Raw genomic sequence first — 25647 nt, forward strand, 5'->3', positions numbered from 1 at the left:
CCTTCTTCCAAGAAAACATAATTCCTAGAGGTGATCGGTTAGGTAAGTGAGGAAGGAAAACTAGAATGAGGTGGGGGTCATGGCATTCTGCCAAAGCATTGTCTGCCTAGACATCGGTCCTGGAAACTAATGGCAGAGGCGAGCCATTGAGCAATGTTCAGTGTGGCTCTTGAACCAATTCAAAGTCTGCTCCTAAACACCTACAAATTTAATTAAATTTTTTTTTCAAGGCAAAAGGAAGATTCCCTAAAGCTTCAGGTCTCTTAAGGGTTATGTTAACAGAAGCAGGGGAAGTACAGAATTTAAAGAGCTCACTTATAAAGAAATTTATTTCTCAGTATTATGGCATCTTAATGCCACTTGATAGAAAGTTTTAATTTAATCTGCATGTAGGCAAAATGGAACTAAAAGAAGGTCTGGTCACCTAGCTGCTTTCATGGTTGTCTGGAAGATTTTCTTTTTCTTTTTCTTTTTCTTTTCTTTTTTGCATTGGAAATTTCAGTAACACTGAAAAGAAAACTTGTATTAATTTTCTGCAAAAAGCTTTAGAGAAATGCTCTGATGGTACTCAAAGAGTTTAAAAGTTTTCCACCTCACAACTCACTTTGCATTTTCTTAAATAAGATCATGACTCAAAAATATTTAAAGAACCTAGGTCACAAATCTGACGAGAAACTGTCACAGTATAAAGGTATAAAGACCAGATGTAAGCATCCACATCTTCTAAAAAATAGAACAGACCATCCCTGAGTACTCTTTCTCTTTTCTACCTGCCTTCCAGAATGCTTTCTTTCCAAAAACCCCTCATAAATGAACAATAACAATAATCATCATCAGAGGAGAGAGAGTTTCCTATCAATTTACACGTTAAATTAAATTACTTTTCCCAAAGTCTAGAAGCATTTCCTGAAAACCGTCAAAAGTATTAATTTTTTTTCTCTCTCCCTCTCTTTAAATCACAAAGCAAAATTCCACTGTCCCTCTACCCCCCCTCCTTCTAAAAAAAAAAAAAAAGTTGTCGAGTTTTGCTTTTCTATTCACTGCAGTTCTGGCCAAAGTAAAGCCCTCTTTCTCAGTGACGTCAAGATCTTTACCAAGATTAGGCTTTCATTTCTCTATTGCAGCAATTAGCCAGGGAATGTATAAAAGGCTTCAGGGAGACTCACTGGGCTGCAGAGAGAGAGGCACTTTGCACCACAGACAGATAGCACGAAGGAAAAGCCAGAGGGAGTGAGGAAAAGAGGAGTCAGTCGCTCCTGGGGAAGGGAGAGAGGGAGACAGCTTGGGAGAAGGAGAACAGAAAGTGTGTGTAAAACGGAGTAAAGAAGGGGAAAAACTACCCTTAAAGCACATTTTTTAAAACTCTGGCAATTCAAGAAAGAAACAGGCTACGTTTCTGAACATAGAGACAATGAAAAGCTAAAGAAAATTTTGCAATCTCTGCCACAGTCTCATAGGTGCTTGGAAATGAAAGTAGAACTGCCTGTCTTTAACCGACTCTGAGAGGGGTAACTGGATTAGGAACGGGTACGCCAGTTTGTGTGTGTGGTTTTTTTTTTTTTTTTTAACATCTTAAATCCTGAAAAAAAAAAAAAAAAGCAGCAGCTCCGAATTGAATGAATTGATGGGCACACTCCAACTGCTGGGCTGGAGAGACTGGACTTGGTCTTACCATTTCTGCTTCTTTGAAAGAGGAGACAACTTGGGCTTCCTTTTAATTTAGTTTTTCTCCTTCTCCCCCCACCCCCGGCCTTCCCCTTTATCTCCCCCACCCCCTCTATCACCACCCCCCTTTTAAATAAGAGGGTGAAAGGGAACCAGAGCGCACAAGGGAACTGACTGGGAGGCAGAGAAGATGGGCATCCTCAGCGTAGACTTGCTGATCACACTGCAAATTCTGCCAGTTTTTTTCTCCAACTGCCTCTTCCTGGCACTCTATGACTCGGTCATTCTCCTCAAGCACGTGGTGCTGCTGCTGAGCCGCTCCAAGTCCACTCGCGGGGAGTGGAGGCGCATGCTGACCTCAGAGGGAATGCGCTGCATCTGGAAAAGCTTCCTCCTCGATGCCTACAAGCAGGTGAGCTGCTCCGGACAGGGGCTTCTCCCGTGGTCAGCAGGGGTAGGGGTTGGCAAGTTAGGGACAGCAGGCCGTGGGGAGCACTGGGCTGGGGTCATGGAGCTCTCTTTGGGGGCCTGGTGGTTATGCTCAAGGGAGCTCCTTCCTGCACCTTCCACACCTGTCACACAGGTTAGATTTGGGGCTGACAGGTATTAAGCCATAATGACTCGGCGTGACTTAGTAAGGAGGCTTCCTAATAAGGGTCATTCGTGTCTTGCTGCAATTTTGGAGTAGAGGGTGTTTGTGCCGGTTAAATAACTTGGGGAAAAGTCAGAAAATGTCGGGGGAGGGGAGACTGCTGCGTTTAACCTGCTCTTGTCACAAACTGGGATTTTGAGGGTTTGCTTGATGAGAGGTGGAGGTGCATTAGGAAAGACAGTTCAATGGTGGGTACTGAAAAGCAAGGGGAAAAAAAGACAATGCTACTCAGAACCCTCAGAGTTGGCAAGATGTAACAAAATGGTCACAGCCAGTGTGATTTGGCATAATGGCCCCCCTCGTTTCTGGTAGAGGTAAGAGTTAATGAAGGCAGCCCTGTGTGCAGCATCCTCCTCTACATGGACATTTTTGTAATTGAAGGATAGTTGACATACAATGAACAGGTGTACGACATGGGGTTTTGACAATTATATACAATTATATACATTAAGAAATGTTCACCATGATATGTGTGGTTATCATCTGTCACCATACAAAGTTATTACAAAATTATTGACTATATTCCCTATGCTACACTTTTCATCCCCATGACTTCTTTGATTTGAACCCTTTTGAAGTGGTTATCAGGCACCGAGTCCCGGGTTACTGGATACCAATTTGCAAAAAAGAAGGAGCTGAGAACTAGCTGTCAGAAATCAGACTTTGTAGGGGAAATCACATTTGCTTTCTCAAAAGTGAAACAAGTTGTCCTAGAAAGAGCAGATAAGTCCATTATGGTTCGTTATAGTCTCAAACCTGTTATAACACGTGTCTTGAGCACTGGAGCAGTGACCTTACTTAGCTGCAGAACTCATGTCCCAGGGCTGCTTCTCAAGACCAGACTTGATGATCTTTGTTTCTAAGACTTACTGTCATCCCAGCCTTTTGGTAGGACACCCCCAACTCAAATCTCAAGGGGCAAAGGGGAACGGGTCCTTTGTCCATTGTCCTCTCTGCCCATGCCCACATGAGTCCTAAAGATCTCTGGGCTTAATTAAGAAGAATGGACTCATTTGGCAAAAGTTGTGGTCCAAGTAGACAATCTTGGTTTTCCCTAACTGTATTGGGGGACCTTGTCTGAGATGCCAGGGAAGGGAGTTTGAGAGACATATGGAAGCCAGAGAAGTGGTACATTATAGACAAGTGGCACCTCAGAAACAGGATTAAAACTCAGAATCAGAGAAGGGGGAAGGAATGAATCCCCCATCAATAAACTCTAGAAAAATAAATCTGTGCACCAGGAGAGGAACAGAAGTAACTTCTAGTCACAAAGAATCCAGAGTAAGCTTGTTCCACTGAAAATTAAACAAGTGTTCAAGAAGGAAATATTCATCATGAATTAGGGGCATTTTACTATATTGCATGTCTTTGTTATCAAAAGTTACCTGCAGAACATCTGCATATGTTGTCCTTAAGGCCAGAGAATAGTAAGAGCTCTTGTTAGTAAAAGTTCCTTTATAATAATAGGAAACAATGCTTAAGCTTCTAACCATATAATTTCCTTTGTGTTATGTATGTTGGGCAAAGGGGAGTTGAGGGAGAGAGATATCGAGATGACCATTTCATTCCCACAAATGTATCATTGAGTGTGAAAATTTTATGTTTTGATTTGGGAGTAAAGACTTCGGAAGAGGGTGGAGAATGCACACTCATGTATGTCAGGCACATTATTAGCAAGTTCCCTCATCCACATCTGGATTTTGTAGGTATTAGGAAGATAACATGCCAATGCCAGTGGCTTGAACTCAGCATATTAAACTCTTACTTCTTTGAAAGATAATTGACTTTTTGCCTATAAAAGGAAAGTCACCAGTTGGGAGAATTTTATTTATATGCATATATCCTTGTATAAATATCTCACATAAAATATGGGGGCTCTGCTGTTACCCACGAAAGGAGTGTTTCTCCTCTTAAGCAGCTTATTGGAATAAAAAGGCAAAAAAACCCACAAATGCCTCTTCAATAAACTTTATTATTTATTTTTTTCACTAATATATAGTGTGTTGCAATATTTTATGTTTTGTAGTCCAAGAAATTGACAAGGACAAGTGATTTTTTTTCTTTTTTCTTTTTTTGCATATGGTTTATGATTCTTCTCCTATATTGTGTCTGTTGATTTGATTAGTGACCAAGTTCACAACTGATGTTATTATGTTTGCTTTTTATGATTTATATAATAGATACCATGAGAAGAAGCAACTCAAGGACCCATATATCCAGAGACAAGACTGGACTGGGTGTCTAATGAATAGAAACGTTGTGAACACAGCTTGCCTTGATTTTAGGTCTCCTTCTGTCTCCCAAGTATGGCAAGGTGGTGGTGGCTGTGGTGGCATTTAAGGGTCACGGTGAATCTCTGAAACAGGTTGAATCACTTCCCCGACTGCTGTTGTCATCTGCGACACTGTCTTTGGGTGTAGCCAATCTGGGGCCACACTGGATGAGGTTCTGTGTGAGACAGCACCACTGTATTTCACAATCCTGACTTGCGTTACTTTGAGGCTGCCACCTGCAGAAGCAGGGTTTTCCCGGCTAAGGGGTTTGCGCACCTGTAATACATTAGGCACGTCCTTTCTAATTCCCTTTGTTGAAGGTCAGATATTTGGGAAGATATTGCTGGCAAAGTGCTATCCCTGTATTTGGCTCCAACAGGAGGCCACAAGGAAATCAACAGAACAAAATAAAACAACTCTTCTTCGTTAAAATATTGACTGGGAGTTAAAATTAACTTCAGAGGGAAACCTTTAAAGATAACTTGCGCTCGGTTAGAGGGAGTTCCGTGCAAGGTATTGATGAAAAAGAATGTCTACGGAAACTTGTGACAGAGGTGAACACCAGATGTGTGTTCTTTAAGTTTTCCTAATCTGTGTCATCGCGTCTAACACTGCATCCTTGTGCTGGTGTTCCAAGACTCAAAAATGCAACCAATAAGCAAACTACCCTGTCTGGGAGCCTGGCTCCTACCTAAATGAAGTGTAAAAGTAAACACACAGTATAGATGCTGACAAGCAGTTTAGCTTCTGCGTGGTAAATACTGCAGTAGCACAGAAAACATATTCATTTGAACATATAATTTTGGTTTTGAAAGGGTTTCTAACATCCTTCTCCTCTTCATTCACCTCAAACCTTTTGACACTAGTTTCTACAATGGAAAATAGCCCTTTTAAGAGAGAAATTGTCCCAAAAGAACACAAAGGAGGCCACAGCCAGAGCTTGTCCATCACTTGGATAAACCACTAGGAAGTGCTAGAGCGCAGGTACAAATCAAGGTTTTCAAGGTACAAATCAAAAAGAGAATGACCAAAAGGAAAGAGTAGGTAGCTCATTCTTCAACTCTGGTTTATTTGGCCAATTTGAATGTAAATGGGTAAATTGCTGCTTAATAATTGTTTGGCCATGTTTGTAAGGCCCGCTGATGTAGTCTGGTCATTATGTCAAAGAATTTGAAAATTCTTGATGGTTAATAAAGCCATTCCAGGGCTTTGGGTAGCAAGAAGGATGTGTAAATATTGTTCTACCACATACCCACCACCATTTTTATCATTTGCTTTACTTCCTACCATGAGATGAGGTGATATTTTGTCCAGAAGCCTTTCTTGGGCTGTGGAAAAGGGGGAAAAAAAACAAGGTTAGTAGTATATGCTCTATTTCCAGCTTCTGCCTGATGAATGGTTCTTTTTTTCCCTTGCCCTGCATTTCACAGTCCACATGCTAAAGAAGTATTATCCTTTTCCCCATGCACTGAACACTGTCAGTAAAAGGAATACCATCATCAAGGGAGTCAATTTATATGCCGTATATTTACACTCTTGTTCATATTTATAAATATGGCTATCACAACATTTGTGCTCTGCCCAGAGATGCCCTGTATTGTAAAAATGCAACCCTTTATTCACCTCCCTTGTTGGTGTTGTGTTGATGTTGATTACACAAACATAAGAAAGGACAACTGTAAGAGCGCAGATGAGAGCGATAAAGTCAGTGATGACGATATTACATTTTACGTATGTCCTTTCTGATCCTTGCAAAAATAAAGGGACCCTTTGGGAACATCGGAACTTCAAGACCAATTAGTGGAAATGATGCTTCTTGTGTTTGGGCATTAAATACTGGGCAGGGTTCTCTTTAGAGCAGCTAATGCTGGCAGGGAAAGAGGTACCGACCTAATTACTCTTCCGCAAGAGTAAAAAATGCCTTTTGAATGCCTCTTTGGCAAATATGTCTCATTAAGGACAAAAACCAAACACAAACCCTCTAAGAAGGAGAAATTAAGATGATAGGTAACTTGTGGCCAGGAGACTTTCTGTGCCACTGTGGGAAATTAAACAAAGTTTGGGAGTACCAGGGGATAACTTGTTTTTGTTGAGCTTCTTTCCTGCAGCCTAAATGTTATTATGGGATGAACTTTATTTTCTTCATCATCCTGGCTCTTTGTCAAGGAATGCTTTGCTCCTGGGGAAAGCAAAGAATCTTCCATCATTGAAGACAATGGTGATTCTCCCATTCTGTCTCAGCAGGGAGTATAACTGAGCAAACCAAGAAACTCTTCATTTGAAATTCTGGTCATAATAGGAATTTAATTGTCACAGAGATCAAATGAGAAATGACATTGTTCTCAAATGGCAATTGAGAAAAGACAATAATGTCCTTTTAAAAGATTTATTTTTTAGGTTAAAGGGAACTTTCATTTTTTAAATTTCTGAAGTTTATTTTTTCTTTATCATTGCTAAATTGTCATCAGCAGGTTTTAGCAAAATGGACAAACTTTTACAATTAGTTGATGAGGTTTACAAAAGCAGACTACTGGTCTACTCACGTTGGGACTCACAGATAATGGGTGTTTTTTTTTCTTATAGGTTTATTATTATCATTGGTCTTACACGTTTTCTCTAACCTAGTCACCCTCATGAACAGGATGTCCCCTTATGACCTTCCAATCTGCAATAGGGTCCCATGGCTGCTCAGCAAAATAAAGAGGATTGGCTTCTATCATTTCATACACAGACCAGCCGAGATAATCAAGAACATATTTGGTGTTGATTATGACAGAACTCTACAATAGGGCTCCAGGATTCACATTTCCAAATTATCTGACTCAGTAGCATATCCATCACCCAAACACAGTTATGTTCTTTGCAAGTCAAGATTATTATTAAGTGTAAAATTCTTCATTGGCCCCTACTCCTAGGATTATAACCGCTATTATTCACTCAGTAATTCATTCAACAAAATCCCCAGCTTAACAAAATGCCAACCCTGCTGCTGGCACTACACACACACACACACACACACACACACACACACACAAGCATGTATTTGGTAACTCTTCTAATTTTTAATTTTAGAGTAAATGTATTATACTTGTTTGAAATTTTCTGACGTGGACTAGTCTGTATTTTGAAAAGAATTATGTGGCTGAGCTATGTGTCACTAAGAAGAAGGAGGAGGTGCTTTAACTTTCCAAGAAAATTAACTACAGGTAATAAGAGAGTCACCTGTGACTGAAGCATCAGATTAGATTGTTCAGTTGAATAATCAAGAATAATGCAAGGATCAGCAGCTCTGCCTGGGTGAGAGTCAGGGGCATCAGAGGTCTTTAAAATGACTCCAACAAGCAGATGGTTGTTTTCACCTACCAAGAACCTATAAGTCTACAGTCCAGAGATGATTTTTCTCCTGTGTATGGGTTGCTCACTTAACAAGAAGTCACTATGACAGTTCATGGATTTAGACTGGTCTGAATGCATTCAGATCTTTATATCACAGTGTATTGAGGAACACAACATAATATCATTGAAAGCAGCCCTCCTATAATTATTACCTGTATTTTAAGTGGGAAAAATCTAACAAGAAGGTAATGGTAATGCTACCCACCACCTAGATCTACAAAGAAGTACAAGAAGTACCCATAGATTAAAAAGTTTATAATACCTTTAAAATGTGTATCTTTAAATTGTAAGTATATTTTAATACCTCAGAGATGAATGAGGTATTATTTTACCTCATATAAAATAACCCAACTGAAAGTGGCTTATTAGATTTCTCCATCTAGTGTAACTTGCAAATTAACCAAGAAAATTAACATAAATAAAGTAACTTTCTCCCTGATAGTAACTGAAAACAAACATACTTATTTAAATCATACCAACAGCTTCCTTTTCTAAGAAACAAGGTTGTTATTCTAAGATTTTTTAGGAAAACTAATTGTATCATTTCAAATCTGCATTGCTAGGATTTTTCAGAAGGGAGAAAGAACTTCTTTACTTCTTTCTCTACAGTTAAAATGAGTTATGTATTCACATTAGATAGAAGCTTCTGAATAAAAGCCCTTGAGTATTTTACATCAGTTTGGATTGTTGAGTTTTTAACAATTTACTTCTAAGTGACTTCAATTACTAGCAGTGTTATGTGTGGCTGTATTTATATGAAGGGAATAAGTCGATCCAGTTGGAAGTGTTTTGTAATATTAAGTATAGTGTATAAAAATCAATTGGGCTGTCGTAAGTTGTCCCTAATGTTATTGGCTTTGATTAAACCATTCTAGGGGAAGATCTGATTGTGTTAATTCAAACTGAGGTAATTGGTTCTTTTATGTTGCCAGCTTTTTATTATCAATTTACAGATCCAAAGGCCAGCAAACTTTCCTTTAGTCTGTGTTCAGCTATTTAAACCACTTGCAAAGGGGAATGTGGAACAATTTTCTTGCATACCTTCTTCTATACCTGCCTGAATATTTTTTAGTTCAGAGGAGCTCCTTAATAGAATGTATGATAGACTAGTAAATGGTTTGTGATTTCCTAGATAAAAACAAGAAAACAAACCAAACCAAAAACACATGAAAAATGAGGAATTAAAAGAATTCTGGAATAATTGTATGTTTTTGTTATTTCATTTGTTTTATGGAAATGGTGAGGTTCCAGTTGTAGGAACCTGAAAGTAAGTAGCAGCTTGAGAAACCTCCAGGAAGGACATCATATAGAGAAGAGCTCAAATCACTTCTAAGGATAATCTTTTTTTTAAAAATAGAATTTCCCAGAAAGATGATATGCTGTTTCACATGTTTGGGTGACATTTAATGTTGGAACCTATACCCACACAATGATTTGTAGTGTACAAGAGCTCGTTTTCTTATGTTATCACCCTATAACTGTCCAAGGAAGGCACTATTATCACCATTCTACAGATGGAAAACCTGAGGCACTGAAGAGGTGAAGTGGAAGTAGCCCTTCCAGTAAATGGCAGAGCCCAGGTTTTCTAGTTCTGGACAGAAATACACTTCATTGGGATCATTGTCCATTGGTTGAGATTAAATGAATTAGCATCATGGAAGAACATAAAGGTCTTTCCCAAGTATTTTGGAATTCATTAGTGGGAATTCAGAAGGAGGTACCTAACTCCCACAACTCTGATAATTTCTCTTAAACTAGACCATTCACTTTTAACTTTTAAAATGAAGCCAATTAATCATTTGTTATACAATGTGTGTTAACCATTGACAGCAAAGTAAGGGTAGTAAAGAATACCAGCCTCAACGTAATGATGAAGAGAGTTAACTGAGATGCCTTCGATGCTGAAAACAATTAGCCTCAGTGACTCTACAGAATGAAAAAGACTTCTACTCTTTTTAGGGCCTTTTTTTTACATTACCTGCCATGATGCCTCTTTACTTAAATCAATATAGGTTTATTACATCCTATGAAGGAATACCACATTTGATTAGAGCCAGTTGTTTCTGTATAGAGTGAAATGGAGTAACAACGCATTTCATATGGTATTCTCTCCCCCTTTTTTTTTCACCACCAGGTGAAATTGGGTGAAGATGCCCCCAATTCCAGTGTGGTACATGTCTCCAATTCTGAAGGAGGTGACAACAGTAGAAATGGTGCCCAGGTGAAGATGGTTGATGGAGCCGAATGCCACCTTCTTGACTTTGCCAGCCCTGAGCGCCCACTGGTGGTCAACTTTGGCTCAGCCACTTGACCTCCTTTTACTAGCCAGCTGCCAGCCTTCAGCAAACTGGTGGAAGAGTTCTCATCAGTGGCTGACTTCCTGTTGGTCTACATTGATGAGGCTCATCCTTCAGATGGTTGGGCAGTGCCTGGTGATTCTTCTTTGTCTTTTGAAGTGAAGAAGCACAGGAACCAGGAAGACCGATGTGCAGCAGCCCACCAGCTTCTGGAGCGTTTCTCCTTGCCGCCCCAGTGCCGAGTTGTGGCTGACCGCATGGACAATAATGCCAATGTAGCTTATGGGGTAGCCTTTGAACGTGTGTGTATTGTGCAGAGACAGAAAATTGCTTATCTGGGAGGAAAGGGCCCCTTCTGCTACAACCTTCAAGAAGTCCGGCGTTGGCTGGAGAAGAATTTCAGCAAAAGATGAAATCTAGATTAGCTGGTTAAAGGTATGATTGTAAAAGAGTTGTTTTTTTTTTTTTTTTTAAATTATGTTAAGGAAAGGAAACTAAGAACTGAATCCACTATTTCAACTGAGTCCCATTGTCTTGCTGAAAGACAGGAATTTACATGTCAGAAGAACATAAACCTCTAACATCTCCATATTCCTTTTACCACTCAAATGGCATTTGGCTAAATAGTACCCCAGCACATCTCTTCCTAGTGAAAAGCCCTGAGTGAAAAGATCCCAAGATGGAGAGGAAGAAACCCTGTTTCAACATGTGTTCATTCTGCCTTGGGAAAGAAGTAATGCAGCTGCTGCATGCTTTGGGACTTGAAGAAAAGACTTACCTGAATAACTACTATGTTGGGGAACTATTGTCCTTATTAGTATAAGGGGTATTGCCTACACTTTATTCAGCATGGATAGAGCCCATCTGGAAAGTTCCCCAATATTTACTTATAACGAGTCCTTGAGCCCAGACCTTGTGGTTAAGACTTGTGTTTAACAGTGTTCGAGTAGTTTCTGCTGTTCTAGTTTCTAGCCTTGTGGTGCTCTATGCCAGTCTAAACATCCCAGAACTCACAGGTATATTTGCAGATATCAAGAATGATCCCTACCTGGAGGATGAGGATGATTATCTGAAATCTTAGGGTTCCTTTCTAGGCAAGTGGGGAAAGCCCTAGAAGAAAATCAAATTGACAAGCTAGGGACAGGAGGCAGAAAGATGAGGAGGCTTCACAGAGTTTCCCCTTGAAGCAATAGAGAGTGGGACTAACTTGTTAGTCACAGAAACATGGAAACATAAAACATATATGGGCCAGAAAAAGAAACAGCTCAACTGAAATTAGCATTGAGAATATACATATGAAATCAATGTATTTATCATATACCCCTCAATTGAGGGAGAAAGGGGGATAGAAAGGGGAAAAAAAGAACCCCACACTTCATTATTTGTAATTATGAGGATTCTTTGGCAGAAATAATTACTTTTTTAAACAGGTCTGTGGTATGTATATTTTCAGTGGGTGAATTATACCCCATGATACTGATTAAATGTAAAACCAGTAGGTCCAGTGATGCTGGTCTGTCCCTCTGCATTCCTACAATTATGATGTGGCCCCACTCATTCTTGGTCTTAGTCTCCATAACAGTGGCTGAGCTGGAGAGTACATTCTTCATAATATAGTCTTTATAATATATATAAATATATTCTCAGCTGCTGTGGGAGGTAGGTGCCCTGGCCATTCAGCTATAGCACTGTTCTCCTCCCAAAGTAGGTGAACTATAATGAATAAGAGGTGCAAATAAGCAAGATTTCTTCAGTTACAAAATAGAGGAATAGAAAGTTAGTTTGAGACAATTCTCATTAATAATTTTGGAGGCTTTGATATAAGGCAACCCTCAGTGGCATGGAATTTGGTGAAATGGAATTCCCATTTACATTTAAATTTGGACTGGGTCTTCCTTTGTTCCAGTTAGCTGAGGTCTAGTAATCTAAGGCCTCTTTCATCATTATAATGCTATATATATATATATATATATATATATATATATATATATATACACACACACACATACATACACACACACACACACACATTTCTCTTTAATGATACTATAGTTTTACCTAGAATATAATATCTAAATATCATAATCCCCAAAGAATAGACCAATTAATTTTGTGTTATAAATTTTTTATTGTAAATTTGAGGATGCTGTCAGATCACAGTACATGGTTGTATTGATATGTACAATCAAAGGTTCTTATGACCATTCCATTAATGATTGAATCATAAAATAAAAGTCATAGAAAAAAAATCTCAAGTTGAAAATATCTTCTGGAACTAGTTGCCTGAAATAAGAAAAAGGTGGAAACTGAGTGTGTAAGAACAAAAAATATATTAAAAAAACAAAACAGAACTGGAACAATGTATCAGTCATATCACTAGTTTACTGTTTAGATATTAATGTACTATTTTAACTGATTTTTTTTTACAGCAACATTTAAGCTTTCCAGTGTCTTAAATTTTATAAAATACACCTGCAAAGAAACAAAGCAAATTTTGAAAATGTGGCATCATCTAACAAATTTCTGGAAATTCCCACGGAAAACAGATTATTTCAGAGTTCCCAGTCATTAAACCCTATACTCCAGACTACTCAGTGGGCCCCATTGAATTTTATCTTTAAAAAGGTGTCAAGATTATGTGGTACCCTAGAAAAGTAAAATGAAAACTTGGTTGCAGCACACTCGCCCTGTTGTCCTTAAACTTCCCCTTTGTTCTACATGTACAATAATGGAACAGGATGTTAGAGAAGCTGGTGGGGGGATGAGATTTGGCTAAGGCAGTGCTAGTTGTCTGGGAAAAAGGATGATGGAAAAAGCACCCAGTCGTGATATATGTTTAAGGAAAAGAGAAGGTCGTGTGTGTGCAATTCCTCTCCATGAGGATATTCCAATGGAAAAATGAAGCAGTGGAAGTAAATATACAAAGGCATAGGCTGAATATCAGGGAAAAAGATATGTTCAATAGAACATAGAAGACTTTCTGGAAGAAAGGCAGTTAGGGGCCAATGAAGAAAGTGAATTGACAAAGCTCAGGAATCCTACAGTATGTAGAATGGCTTGGTGTTACCAGAGTTATGATAAGCCTGTAATTATGTAACCTATTTATCTCAGCATGATTTTTTATGATTTCCTATGATGTATCTTTTATGAATATAACAAGAACTCATTATTTGAAGTAGAAGAGAATCAATGCTTAGCTGGTATGCTCAGATAAATTATTAGATCGTCAATACCCACCCCACCTATCTTGTCTTTGTAAAGTATGTTCATTTGAACAATTGTTCAAACATACTTTGTAAAGTATGTTCCTTTGAACAATTGAGACTTAAACATCCCCTCCCCCACAGGCTGTGTTTACATGGAGCTATCAGTTTAGCCTTTTAAACTGAATTAGCTTGTCTATTATTGAAATAGTTTCCAAGAGATTTTAGATATTATCATAGCATCTGGATTTACTCAAACATTTAGTGTTTGAAAGATGTATGTCTTGGAACTATTCAAACTTACTTTATTTTATTGCTTAGAGAAAATTTTAGTGGAATCAACAATGACTTTCTTGAATGGGCATGAATGAAATGCCCACACAATAATGTAGAAATGTTTGATATAGATATTAAAATGTAACTGACCTCCTTAGAGGCAGACTAGTAACTGTTCTTTGTATAGCTAAAGTGACAGTCGTTTAACTTATATGACTTTTTATATTCATGTTTTGGATCTCTGGTACTATGTCTTCACCTTGTTTATAGAATGTACCCTTGATTTTTGGTAATATCAAGTTCTAAATGACCTATTGATTTAAATTCTGCCATTAAGCAGAAAATGCCTATTCTATGACCAAGGAAAGAAGAGAAGCCTGCTGTCTTTTATTTTGCCTGAAGTGTATTTCACTATTTGGGCTCTTGAATAAAAAATATGAAATATGGTGAGGTCATGTGTGGGTACTGCCTTGCTGCATAAAATACCAGAGGGCATGTTAAAGACAAAACTATGCCTTTGGGAGAATTCCCAGCTGGATACAAGGTGCTCTTAGCATGCCCTATTGGTTATATCCACAGCAAAAGGAATGCACTGATGTACAGGACTTTCCATTCCGTAAAGCTGACTGATGGTTTGGAAAATTAGCTTAATTAGAATCATATGGCCATTGCAAAGGGGAAAATGTAGACACCAATTTCTGTCCCATTGAAGAGTTAATGGAAACCTCTCCAGCACGTAGAGCTTTCAGAACATGTCCAATGTCATGTCTCTCAGCAGTGGAGATGAACAGTAAGAATTCCAATTCCAGGAACTTAAAATGATATTGCCAAAAATCAGAGCAAAATGTTTTTAGTTATAGCCCAACTTTCTCCCTACTTTCTCCTTTATCTTAAAAATAGAATCCAAACTTAGGTTTCATATGTACATCCAGAATGGGGCACAAGTATGGATCTCTGCTTGGTGATCAGCATTTTCTTGGTAGTATCTTGAGGTCCTCCATGAAAGAAGGAAGTAGGGCCTGGGAGAGTCAGGAAGTTGCTAACTGAGAAGAGCTAGGCCCTGGGAATTTGGTCAACTGATTTGGGAGAATTTGGAAAGAAACTTCTCGCCAATGGAAGAGGGCTGCTAGGTGTCAATGAATGACTTTAGGGTGAGGTGAATATTGGGCCACTTCCTAGTGCCTTATGTTGTGGATAGCAGCAGAAGCAAGGTCTCAGACTTAAGAGACCCAGCTCTGTTTTAAGGCGAGTCTGAACCAATAGAAAGCAAACAGGTACAGATGTCCAAACAAGACTGCTCATGCAAGTCAGGGCTTGCTGCCCATCTGAGGCAGTAGCACCAGAGCTCCACGGAGTTTATTTAGTATTTGCTGAGGAGATCTCAAGGACCCAGGAAATGTTAAATGAAGTCACTGTTTGGGCTCAAAACTCCCCCCTCTCCCCCCAAAGCAATCAGGTAAACACATAAATGAAAGAAACCCACAGAAGGGGGTGGGGAATAAATAGAAATTCTCTCAAGACTTCTCCAGACTACGTCACTGGCCCATGTACTTTTTATGTGTATTAGGATGAGAGACTATGAAGACATAAGTATCCAGGACTTTGTAACCAAAGCAATTAAAAGATATTGGGTAGGGAATGTTGGCCAGTTTTACTTAGTTTTGCATCACATTATCGCCAGACTCTATCACTAGCCCAAGTAATCGGGCGCCCAGAGAGGGAGACTGGGATGTGCAGAGGTGACTAGTGTGCGAATGATAACTACTGATGAAAGAGTCACCGACTCAGTTAGTGGTTGGATGTAGTCACATTAGTTTTCCTCTGCCTGTCTTTGTCTCCCTGGCAAGGAGACTATTTGGGGCATGATGCTATGGGTACTGGGTAAATGTGGTGAGAATGCACGTGTGTATTTCTCTGCTGCTCAGTTGCAGAAACAGAAATGCTTTGGAGATTATCAGTAGAAAGAGTGCTATTATATTGGTGCTGAGTGGTATGTGTGCTTTTAAAATTTGTTCTTGTATTTTAATAAACTTTGAATAAAAGAATAAAGTTACTCTTTGGTTCTGTTTGTTTATTTTGAAATTACTCTTTAGACCTTGCCCCTGGCTGGAACATATTCATGGTTGACAAGGGAAAGAGAATCCATCATTCTAATATTTATTCCTTGGTATTTGTGGGTAAAGACGCCAGTGATGCCAGGTTATTTTAATCTCATGCTGTGTGCCAGAGTCTTCAAGGAAATCAAGACAAGTTAGAAGAAAATCTTCAGATACTTTCCATTTTCGTGAACAAGTCACACACAGAATTCATGGAAAAGGCCCTATTGAGACTGCAGAGCAAAATTTTACTTTGTTGTATTTATGCCCCAGGTTTTTTAAGTGCAATAAATAAACTTTCCAGGAGTTGTTTAAAACTATATATATACCTATATAAATATATGTATCTGTATGTATGTAGATATATATACATACAGATATCTGTTATATAAAATATGCTTGGCAGTGTATTAATGTGGAATGAAAAAAATTTTAAACATGTTTATATCAAGTAGTTTGCATTGTGAGAAGGTATAAAGGATATGAATGGTTTATGTAGGCAATGGCCTGTTAATGATAAGAGATATATTTGCAATGGGTTAAATATGTGCATTTTGTTCCTGAAAACAGGTGACTTAACTGATGTACTAATATATCTTGAGACTATGAACTTGCTCATGATTTCCTGCATATTATAATTTCATTAATACTTGTAGTGTCTTATATAATATGCCAGAATTTTAATGGAAATTTGAGGAATCATGACTCTGACAACTATTGATTGGGATTCTGTTCTTTGCAGGGTAAAACCTATGCAGGGCGCAATGGGAGGTGTTAAAGCCGTGAAACGAAATTCACTCCCCCCAGGAGCCTGTCATCAATTTGTCAAAGCTCTGCAAGTGACAAATTCAAATTAGTCGACAAAAAAAAAAAAAAAATAAAAAGTAGAATTTATTGGCCAAAATAACCAAACCCTAGAAATGATTGGAATGAAACTTACCTCAGGGACAGTTGGATGGATCCAGGGACGTTAGAAACCTTCAGTGCTTGCTAAGTCCTTTGTCTCTGCTCTTTCTGGGTGTCAGCTTTTTCTCTCAGATCAGCTTCTCATGTTGGGTGATCTGATTGGGGGAAGTTCCTTACTTACATTCTTTTTTTTTCTTTTATTGAGATATAATTGACATATAACATCATATTAGTTTCAGGTATACAACATAACAATTTGTATATATTGTGAAATGATTACCACAATAAGTCTAGTTAACACTTGTCACTGTATGCAGTTTGAAAGAACTTCAACCTAAAATGGAACTGGAAGATATAAAATGGGAAAATTCAGAAAAAAATCTTAAGGAATGAGAGATGATTTCCCGTAAAGGCGTGATTTACAGAAAACTGATAATATTGGAATTTTCTTAAATGATAGGGAGTTGTTCAGGGATTGCCTCAAATCAACGTTGGGAAGTTTTGATTATGGTTTCCAGACACATGAACAGGAAATGACCCAGATCAGGTTGGTCTTGCAAGATGAGTTGAATTGAGCTTTGTTTGTATGACTGGACTGGTTTTGTCTGCTTATGGGATTTTCAAAATTGATCTTCATTTGTTTTTTAACAGACCGAACTGAGCTCTCTCCTCTTTATACTCCTGCCCATAATCACAGCTACCCTACCCCAAACCTTCAGTGGACTTGCCTGTAACTTGCTACAGTTCGCTTGTCCCAAATTGCAATTCCTCTGCTGTTCCTGAATAAATACATCTTTTGGACAATTTTGAGCTTGACTGAGTTTATCACGTTGTTTAGTTGCAAAAAAATTGCAACTAAAATTTTTTTTAGTTGCAAAAATTTTTTTTCTTATTATGAGGACTTTATGACTTACTATCTTAGCAACTTTCCAATATGTAATACAGTATTAATGATAGTTACTGTGCTGTACATTACTTACATTGTAACTAAAAGATGCTTCAGATAGAGTTTGACCCTATCGCCAGAGAAGGACTTGAACTGGACCAGTTTGTGTTACATGCCTACTCTGTTGCCATGGTAGCAGGTCTGCTACCAAAAAAAGGAGAGCAAGAAGTGCTGGGAGTGTCCAAAGGTAACAGAAGTTAACACAGTGGCCATTTCTTTAACTTCCCTAATAATGAGGGTTAAATAAGTGATTGGATATGTACAATCAATAAGAACAAGTTCAGAAGAAGGAAGGAAAGAACGCTGGGTAGAGCTCTCAGAGGAGGCTTTGTGGAGTATAAAAGGAGTTGACCTCAGAGAATGGGTAAGATTTAGAAAGAGAGGAAGATGGACTGTCTTTCATTTAGTAAGTCAATCTGTATTTATAAGTGTCCATTAGATGTGACTAAGAAGGCCAAATCCGTCAAAAAATAAGACATTAAAATGGCCATCATCCTTGGAAGAGAGAATTCAATCCACTTCAGTGAAAGTTGAGAAAACTGATAGAAGCTGTGTTATTTCTTAGTATTTCTCCCTCTTTCAGGTGAGCAGACATTTAAATATCTAAAATGCAATCACCAATGAATGTTTTAAACATCTACTAAGTCATAAATAAAGGACTAGTCATCAAAACACCACATTTGGTGGGTATATATACAAATGGTATGAAATATGGTTTCCCATACTGTAAGTGTTTACAGTCTTGTTGGTAAATGAAGAATCTAAACATGCAATCTAATGTGCCAGATACAACCTCCAAATGTACTGAGCCTTAAACCCTTGACGTATTGCCATTTCACTCCATCAAGAAGGACCTTCAGAAGAAATTGGAGGGGAAAAATAAAAGAGAAAAGGACACAAAAAATAAAGGAATCTTTTAGCCGGGATTGAGCTCTTAAAGACATTCCAGGAAAATTTGTAATAAAATTCCTTAGTATAATGCCTTTTATTGGGGCATTTTGCAAAGATATTCACAATCTTTTTCCAGTTTTCACATGGGTGAGGATTCACTGTGGCTTAGTCATCTTAGTCAACCGCTGTGGGTTAGATTTGTATAAAGATACAAAAAAGTATACATAAGAGTAAGAGGCATAGAATAAGTAAGAGGCATAGAATAAACCCCCAACATATGCCAGTACAAAAACTGGCAACCTTTAATCAAGAGGGGCAAGGTCCTTTGTTGCAAAGTTAATGCAATGTCCTGGGTGAGCTTTCACACCTAGCCACTGGGAATTAAAGGGATCTACGTACAGGAGCCAAGACCGGCTGGAGCCTTGCTACAGTTCGGCTCCTCATGGGACACATGCTGATACTTGTAGCTTAAATGTCCAGGCGGGAATAGTTCTGGGTCTTGCAGCTACCTACGTCTATAGAGCAGTGATAAAGATTCCAGGTGTCTCTGGATAAACTGTGGCTATTGTAACTGGTCCAAACCGGGGAGATTGGACGGGAGAGAATGCTAGAGATCCGGGAACCCATCCACTCCCACTTCCGCTTCAGAGAAGGGAGTTTAAATTTTCTTTCCTCCCTGGCTTTGCCACCCCCTTTATATTTTTCCCTCTCCCCTGGAAAAAGATAAGGACTTTAGCCTGACTGCAGTGAGTGTGGAGATGGGCTAGGATGGAGTGGATTATATAATTGATAGAGTCCATGCAATTCAGGCAAAAATCTTGACTTATATGTTTTAGACAACACATAGGAGGCAATTTAAGCAATTTATTAGCATGTGCACAGACCACAGGCCTAGGTATCCTCATAGGCCACTCCCATGGGACAGATGGTTAAGTGGCACTTGCACTTAATGCTGCAGGATAGATTCATCAGGGACCTTACTTCAGGTACCACATTTTCATCGCCTTTTGTGTTTCTATTCATCTACACCTTGGTTATGTTTTTTACCTTAATTGTTTAAGGTTTAGGTGCTTTACCAACTCTAAAGGGGGAAGTACTGCCTTGTAAACGCATGACTAGGGAAGTTTCTTTAAAGTGAAAAAAAACACCCTAAAGGGAATTTTAGGAATTCTCACCCCCTGTTGGTGCTAGGTGCAACTAATCCCTCATTTCCTACAGTCATCATGAGGGAGACAAACCTCCCCTGCTTTTGTAATAGGGACAATCTCTTTCATCAAACCCAACCGTCTGTCAACTCACTCCACTACTGACTCTACCCATGTGGGTGTGTTCCCCATTATACTTTGAGGATGTGTAACTATATATATATATATATATATATATATATATATATATATATAGGCTCTTCATATGTTGTAATGACTGAAATCCCCTGAATTCATTCCTTACCACTATTTCTTATGGAAAAATTTCTTTTGGCATTTTGTGCAGTAGTTTGTGCAGACTTTTTACAAGTCCCTCCTTCGGGTATATCAAGGAATGCCTACTTCTACTTTGCAGAGTTCAAAGTTCTGGCCTGCATCCACTCCCCTCGCTCTGGCGCTCAGGGCTTCTATGCAGAGATTGGTGAAGGGCATATCTATATCTAAATATTTTAGTTATATCTTTAGAAGATTTGTCATTTTCTATTACAGGTAAACACTTATACACACATCTATAAACATATCAATAATAGTAACCTATATGTTTTATTTAATAGCAAACAAAACAAAACAAAAAAATCCAGTTACTTTCTAAACCTAGAGAAAAAAGAATCCCCTTATACACTGAAAGAGAAAGGTTGAACCCCAATTGAAATGTCAGTCACCATTCTAGTGACCAGATGGAGAGGACCAACCATATTGCTAATGGGTGTGCCATGATTGTGGAAAAGACATCAAGAAATTATCCAGGGTAGGGGCTATTTCTGTTTCTTGATGATTCAGGTACATCTAGTTACACCTGTCACCCAGAAACACCAAACGTGTTTGTATGCTGGTTTTGTGTGGAGCTGGAAGATCTCCAAATAACGTGCAAGTGGCAATAATCCTTTGAGTGCTGTGTTGCTGCACTGGTTTCTTAGTCACTCTTTGGAAACAATCCTCTAAAGTCACCAGTGACCTCCTTCTAATCTAGACAAGTCCAGAGGTAATTTTTTTCAGTCCTCACTTTCTGTATTTCACAGCATTTGGCACTTGGAACTTTTATAGCTTCTCTCTCTATTACCGTTCCTTATTCTCATTTAGTCCATTAAAAGTGGATGTTCCCCATGATTATAATTACTTAAAATAATAATTACTTAAGACAGAAAGCTTATTTTTCTCTCTCATGGAAAATTTCTGAGGTGGGCAATCTGCAGCAGGTATGGAAGCTCTGTTCCATAAAGTCCGTGGGGATCTAGGCTCCTTCCCGCTTCTGCTCCACCCCCATGAGAACGTATAGTCCTTATATACCCCTCCCTCAGGCCGGAGAGTAGATACAGAAAGAGAAGTAAAGGCAAAGCAGGTGTCTACCAGCTTTTAAAAAGGAGATTCTTAGAAACTGCTTTATGGACATTTCCACTTACATCCCTTGGCTGGAACTTCTGCCATAAGACAATCCGACCTGCGAAGACGGTTAGAAAATATAGTCTTCATTCTTGACAGCTATGTGCCCATCTGAAAATTCTAGATTGTAGAAGGGGAAAACATACTTGTAAAGACATTCTACTATATTTTCTTCTAGCAGTTTTGCCTTTCACAAGTATGTGTTTTATCTACCTGGAGCTAATTTTGTTTATGGCATTAGGTAGGAAATATAATTTGACTTTACTTTCCTATCAGGTAATTAATGATTGTAGCATATTTTATTCCTTTGGTCCCGATGATCTATGATGCCAGTTCTGGCAAGTTTCTATGCATGCATAAGTCTGTCCCTATGCTCTCTGTTCTGGATTTGCCTTGTCTATTTGTCTTTCTGTATGCTACATCTTTATTATTAGGTTGATCCATGAGCAGTTACCAATATTTGGTTTTGACCTATAAAAATGTCAGTTTCATATGAATTAAAACTAACCCTAAAGTTTCATAATAAGCTTTGTTATTACAGGTTCCTCTCCTTATTTTCCCCATACATACTTTTCTTTCTAAGGAGCATCTTCGTTATTTTTGGCACTTTATTCTTTCATATACATTTTAGAATCAGTTTTCCAAGTTCCAAGAAAGAACATTTTTAGCACTTTAGTTGGAATTTTGTTGAATTTATAGATGCTTTTTATGGGATAATTGGTATCTACATGGTATCACATTTTTCTGTCTATGAACATGATATATCTTTCCATTTATTTAGATACTCTTTAATGTTTTGCAATGAAGATTTGTATTTTCTCAATAAATTTCTCACACATATTCTGACATGTTGGTGCAATAATCTAGTTCTTTTTCAAATTACTATCATTTAATACACAGACATTATTCATTTATATTTACTTACATATTTGCCAATTTATTTTATTAGTCCTTCTTGAATATCAGGCCTACCTCACGAGATGTTTCTTTCTCCCTAAAGTACATTTTTTAGATATTTTAGTGAGGGTGTGCTGGTGGTAAGTGTTTCCTGCCTTTTGTTTTTTAATTTTTTCTATGGATATCCTTTTTCACTCTTGCTTTTGAATTAAAGTTTAGGCAGGAATATAATTATAGATAACCTTTTGGACATGTTATTCTATTGGTGTTTCCCATATTGCTGTTGAGAATTTGCTGACAGTCTGTTATCCATTTGTTTTTGTTTTTTTTCTCTCTCTGGCTGCATTTTTAGAATTTCCTCTTGTCATTGGTATTTTAAAACTTCACTATCATGTACTGAAATGAGTATATCCTTTTATTTACTCTTATTGGTATTGTTGTGCTTCCAGAATTGAAGATACATGACTTTCAGGGAATCTGAAAAATTCAAAGCCATTAATGCTTTGAATGTCAATTCTCCTCCATTTCTTTATGTTTTTCTTTTGTTAACTCCAAATAGATGTATGTGTATCTTTATTCCGTTCTCCAAATCTCTTAATTTTTTTTTTTATTCCAAAGGCACTGCATTGCTTTTGGTTTTCTCAGATCTCTTTTGTGAGTGCTCTGAACCTCTCAGCTGTGTCTAATCTGTTGTTTAAGCAATCTGCTGAGGTTTGAAGTTCAAAATTTATATTATTTTTTTTTAAAGATTTTATTTATTTATTTGACAGAGAGAGACACAGTGAGAGAGGGAACACAAGCAGGAGGAGTGGGAGAGGGAGAAGCGAAGCAGGCTTCCCGCAGAGCAGGGAGCCCGATGTGGGGCTCGATCCCAAGACCCTGGGATCATGACCTGAGCCGAAGGCAGACGCTTAACGACTGAGCCACCCAGGCGCCCCTCAAAATTTATATTATTAATTTGTGAAAATTCTTTTGAGTTCTTTTTCAAATGTTCCTGGTTATTTCTTGAAAGTGTCAGGTTCTGTGTTCTTATTTTTAATTCTCTCTTATCCCCCAAAACTTTTAAAGTGTATTTTAAGATCATCTGTATCTGATTATTCTAACATCTGAAGACCTTGGGCTGTTTTGCTCTATCTCTTGTTAGTGCCTTGTTTACTTGTGTTTTTGATCATTTTATATTATATTCTTCTTCTTGGCTGATATTAATTTATGGAGATTCTGAGGAATCTAGGTTAAGGGAATTGTTCATCTAAACAAGATCCGTTTTTCTTTCTGCCAGGTGTCCTGGGCCGCTAATAACCTGGAAGCCCTGAAAAATTAATTTTGCTTGCAGTTTATTAGAATGTAAAGATACCAAGTGTTCAAGTCCCTAACCTTTGAGAGGGCAGGGTTGTCATTATGAATTTCCAGGGGAGAGTCATTTTTCCTTTCCACCAAGACCTAAGGCAAACTAGTTCCTCTGTTGCTCTCCTTTCCAGTGGATGAATTTTTTTCTGGCTTACATTTGTATTGAGGGACTATCTCTTCAAGTAACCCAACTTTCTGTAGGAGTCCCAGATTTGACTTATTACTGTGATCCAGACTGAGGTCTTCCTCACCCTTCCAGGTCTTGACTGTTAAAACCTGAGCATCTAGATTCCCGCTGTCCGGAGATGTCCCCTGAGCAGTCTGTGACTTCAGCACCTGCTTACGCTCAGTTTCATGCTCTTTTAGGTTCCTTCTTCTTTTTTTAACTTGTGAATTTCTCTTACTTTTTTGTTATTCATCTATGTATTTTAAAGTCTGTTTTATTTTATCCAGGATTTCTCAGGGTTTATAGTTTCTGGAATATATAGCTGATCCTATTGCTGAAAGCAGAACTTGCTGCTATTCATTCCTATGGAATGTTGTCCATTCTAGTGATTATTAGCATCAATTTCATGCTAACGGACAGTGAATCCCAAATCTAGATCTTCAGACCTACACTGTCATCTGCTTTCTATTTCCCATAAGCATTTGTTGTTTCTGTTTTTAAAGGTTAATTTATTTATTTTAGAGATGGTGGGAGGGGCAATGGGAGAGGGAGAGAGAGAGAATCTTAAGCAGACTCCACACCCCAGCCCAGAGGGGACTCAGGGTTCCATCTCATGACCCTAAGATCATGACCTGAGCCAAAATGGAGAGTTGGATGCTTAACTGACTGAGCTACCCAGGTGCCCCTCCATTAAGTATTTGTTAATATGAACTAGCAACTTGCATATTTCATCAGCTGTTAAAGCTCAAGATGTCCAAAGTGGAATTTATCTTCTTCCAGGAATTGATTCTCCTATCCAATGTTGCTATTTTATTCTTTAACAAATCAACCTCATTCCTAGTTTTAGCCTATAAGCCTTGAAAATACAAGAAACACTTTTATATTCTTTATGCAATCTGTCACTGTCTCCTCTCTTTGTCCCAATATCTGTATTGTAAATATCATTCTTTTTTTTAAATATTTACTTATTTATTTGAGAGAGAGAGAGTGTGCCTGTATATGTGCATATGCACATGCAGTGGGGAGGGGCAGAGGGAGAAGAGAATCTTAAGCAGACTCCATGCTGAATGCAGAGCTGCAGGTGGAGCTCCATCTCAGGACCCTGAGATCACCACCTTGAGATAACTACCTGAGCCCAAACCAAAAGTCGGCTGCTTAACTGACTGTGCCACCATGTGCCCCTACAAATTATCATTCTTAAATCCTACCCGGAATATAAGATCCTAATCACCTCACTTAAGAATAATTTGATATAATTTCAATGTATCTAGTATGTATTGATCATCTTTGTGAAAGGTAATATGCAAGCTGCTACAGTTGCTATAAAAGACATGTTATTTGGCTCTTTCCTCAAGATTCTTGGTTTCAGATGGCTAATAAAAAAGAGTTTATTTACTAAACTCAAATATATTATTTTTCAATTAAGTATTGACTAAACATAATTGATTGCCTAAATGTCTGTATCAGGTAACACATGTTTAGGTGGGGACAAGAAATAAGAGACTCCAATGTTCATTGGAGCTAGGGAATGACCCTGAAGACACTGAAGACAATGTGAAGAAAGGCAAAGTTGAGAGAGATGTTTTACTGATGACATATGACATCATTTCAGTGCCTGCACCTAATCAAATATCAGCTAGCTAAATAAGTCAATAAATTCCCATCTTCCTTTTCTTTATTGATATTAAGCTTCTTCTTGCTAAATTTTTTTTCACCTTTTAAAAACAAATCTTTTTTTTTTTTTTTTTTTTGCCATCCTTCATTTCCCTTTAAGGGTCTAGTTGGGGCTAAATTTCTATAATAAAAAGAATCCTGGTTATCCACCCTCAGTGAGGTTTTGATTTTGCAGTTCCCCAAGATTCCCTATTTTTTCTTGATTATAGTTACTACCTTTTCTTCAAAACTCATTACCCACTTGAAGTGTGCCCTGGATCCTCTAACTCATTGTTTTCTTCCCACTGTTGGATACCTATTGCATTTATTTTCAATTTTTTTGAAAAAAAATAAAACAACATGTAGCTAAGCATTAATTATTTTCTATCTCCCTTAAT

At 38.1% G+C, this 25647-nt stretch overlaps 1 protein-coding gene and 1 long non-coding RNA gene across 5 annotated transcripts in view; one reads left to right on the top strand and one right to left on the bottom strand.

Annotated features, from left to right (window-relative positions):
* LOC113910441 overlaps positions 1-1928 on the bottom strand; it is a 126882-nt gene extending 124954 nt beyond the window's left edge. For all 4 annotated transcript variants that reach the window (XR_003516042.1, XR_003516044.1, XR_003516043.1 and 1 more), the window contains exon 1: positions 1841-1928. This is a non-coding gene — a long non-coding RNA (uncharacterized LOC113910441). The remainder of the gene's footprint in view (positions 1-1840) is intronic.
* DIO2 (iodothyronine deiodinase 2) lies at positions 1200-15815 on the top strand. Its single transcript, XM_027572678.2, is given in 3 exon segments — positions 1200-2077; positions 10121-10691; positions 10694-15815. Coding segments are annotated over 3 exon segments (816 nt in total). The 5' UTR covers positions 1200-1855; the 3' UTR covers positions 10717-15815.
* Positions 15816-25647: the final 9832 nt, after the last annotated feature.

The sequence above is a fragment of the Zalophus californianus genome, chromosome 6 (assembly GCF_009762305.2).
Source record: "Zalophus californianus isolate mZalCal1 chromosome 6, mZalCal1.pri.v2, whole genome shotgun sequence".
NCBI classification, from domain to species: Eukaryota; Metazoa; Chordata; class Mammalia; order Carnivora; family Otariidae; genus Zalophus; species Zalophus californianus.